We start from the raw sequence: 1921 nt of genomic DNA on the forward strand, positions 1-1921 counted from the left end.
TTTTATGTGACTCATATTGATATGTCGAAACTCAAACTTCAAACAAATCCAGTTGGTTTGCCATAACCTGGATTCTTGGATGATCAGCTTACCCCTCTTCTCTCATCGCTGAGACGACTGACACAGTGGTTAGAAAACCATTTTAAAAGCTGTTAGAAAATGTCCAAACAACTCTTTGTGATATTTTGGCACATGAACGTTTAATTTGAGCCAGAATTCATTTCCTCAATCAGATCAAAAGTGCTCCTCATAATTTGGTTAGGTAGAAAACTGGAAAAGATGGATTCGAATTTTTTTCTCAAAATAGGATAAGGCTTTTTCATTGTATCCAAAAATCCAGCTATTAGCTGGATTCTTGGATACGGTCGTCTCTTCTTCTTTCGTTTCACCCGTCTCACCACGGTGGTCAAAAAGCCTTATCAAATATTGAGGTAAATAAGTAAATCCATCTTAACAGTCTTCTACGTACCTTGCAAAAACCATCAAAAGTTATTTTGACCTTATTGATTTATTGAATTATGGCTCGAATTTAGCGCTCATATGGCGAATAGCTACCAAGATTTGTTTGGATACTTCTGATAGACTTCTAAAAAGGCTTTTGAACCACTGTGGCAGTCGTCTCAATGGTGAGACGAGAGGGGTAAGCTGATCATCGAAGAATCCAGCTATAGTCTCCACCCTTTACTCCGTTATTCAGTGAAAAAAAAAATTGTGAAAAGTAACGTTTGTTAATGAGCCTTTTTGTGTCTCATGATTTTGTCTGACATGAGGCAAGACCTGGTCCTGGTTTTTGTCAATTCCATTTCATTTGTGGTGTTGCTCTCATCGCCTTAATCGCGCTTGTTCTGTTTCCGGTCTCTCTCTCTTTTTTGAGCCATGATTGTAAATAGGATCGTTCCTTAAACACGGTTTGATGACATCAATCATTTCCATTTGACCGTTTTCCCCTCGATTTCAGGTGGCTCGCGAGGCTCGTCAGGAGTACTTGCAGCTAGTGGACGACCTTCGATACCAACGCAATGAATACGAGCAAGGTGGGCATCCTGATGTGCTCAGAATGCTTGAGAGTCTAGGAAAGTTGCAATGAATGGACCTTGAGAATGATATCTGTACGTCAAGCTACAACTGTACATACACAGTTTCTCGCCACCCCTTTAATCCACAAATTCACGGCACACGGTCCTTTGTCTATTATAACGCACATTAGTCCATAAACACCACCCATGTCCGTCCAAGTTGAACGAAACGTGACTCCCACCATCGCCGCCCAAGCCGTCAAAAAACGGGTTTTCTGGCGTACTACATTTGATTAAAAAAGTCTTCCTGAATAGATGGAACAAACATAACTGTATAGCGGAGGCTGACAAAGGGTTGACAACAAAAGCATATGCATGACAGGGTTGGTTGGCTAATGGTAATATCGATAGTATGTCCGTCGGGTCGTGGCCTCGACCAAGTTATCATCCGTATTGTCGGCCCCGATCATCACTATGTTCGTGGCCAATCGAATGGGTTTTCGTTGACGTCGACGGAGACTTCTAAATCTGTTGGGAATATACAGGCGAGGGGATCGAATCTGTCGGTGATGGAGTTGTCCTTCTTCCGGTAATGATGAGCCAGGCTCGTTCTCAAAGCCTTGTGACTCCACGGCGACCACCATGATCAACTGAAATCGAAATGGGAACAGACAATGAGACGGGGATTTTAATGAGGACAAATGAGAAATGGGGAGTAGATAGAGATTGGGGTCCCTTATTTAAAATTTCAAGAGCACAGACACCGGGCTTGGGTCAGCGAACTTGAAACCCAAGTAAAGTTATATTTTCCGTTTCAAATTTGGCATTTACTGACACTTTTCGCCATTGCAGGGCGTCTTATTTTTGAGCCTGGACTTCTCCAAGTGGTAAATTGACAATTCTGA

General features: G+C 42.2%; 2 protein-coding genes across 3 annotated transcripts in view; one reads left to right on the plus strand and one right to left on the minus strand.

The window, feature by feature from the left end:
- Positions 1–1921, plus strand: part of LOC131881152 (uncharacterized) — a 13680-nt gene that overhangs the window by 5810 nt on the left and 5949 nt on the right. The window contains exon 3 of one of the 2 annotated variants that reach the window (XM_059227931.1): positions 959–1069. In XM_059227931.1, the coding sequence (XP_059083914.1) occupies positions 959–1069 (111 nt within the window). The remainder of the gene's footprint in view (positions 1–958; positions 1070–1921) is intronic. The other variant, XM_059227929.1, reaches the window with a different exon arrangement.
- The window catches only part of LOC131881154 (uncharacterized), a 1771-nt gene continuing 1189 nt past the window's right edge, over positions 1340–1921 (minus strand). Inside the window, exon 2 of the mRNA XM_059227934.1 lies at positions 1340–1666. Coding sequence (XP_059083917.1) covers positions 1409–1666 — 258 coding nt within the window. The 3' untranslated portion in view covers positions 1340–1408. The remainder of the gene's footprint in view (positions 1667–1921) is intronic.

Source organism: Tigriopus californicus, chromosome 5 (assembly GCF_007210705.1).
Source record: "Tigriopus californicus strain San Diego chromosome 5, Tcal_SD_v2.1, whole genome shotgun sequence".
NCBI lineage: Eukaryota > Metazoa > Arthropoda > Copepoda > Harpacticoida > Harpacticidae > Tigriopus > Tigriopus californicus.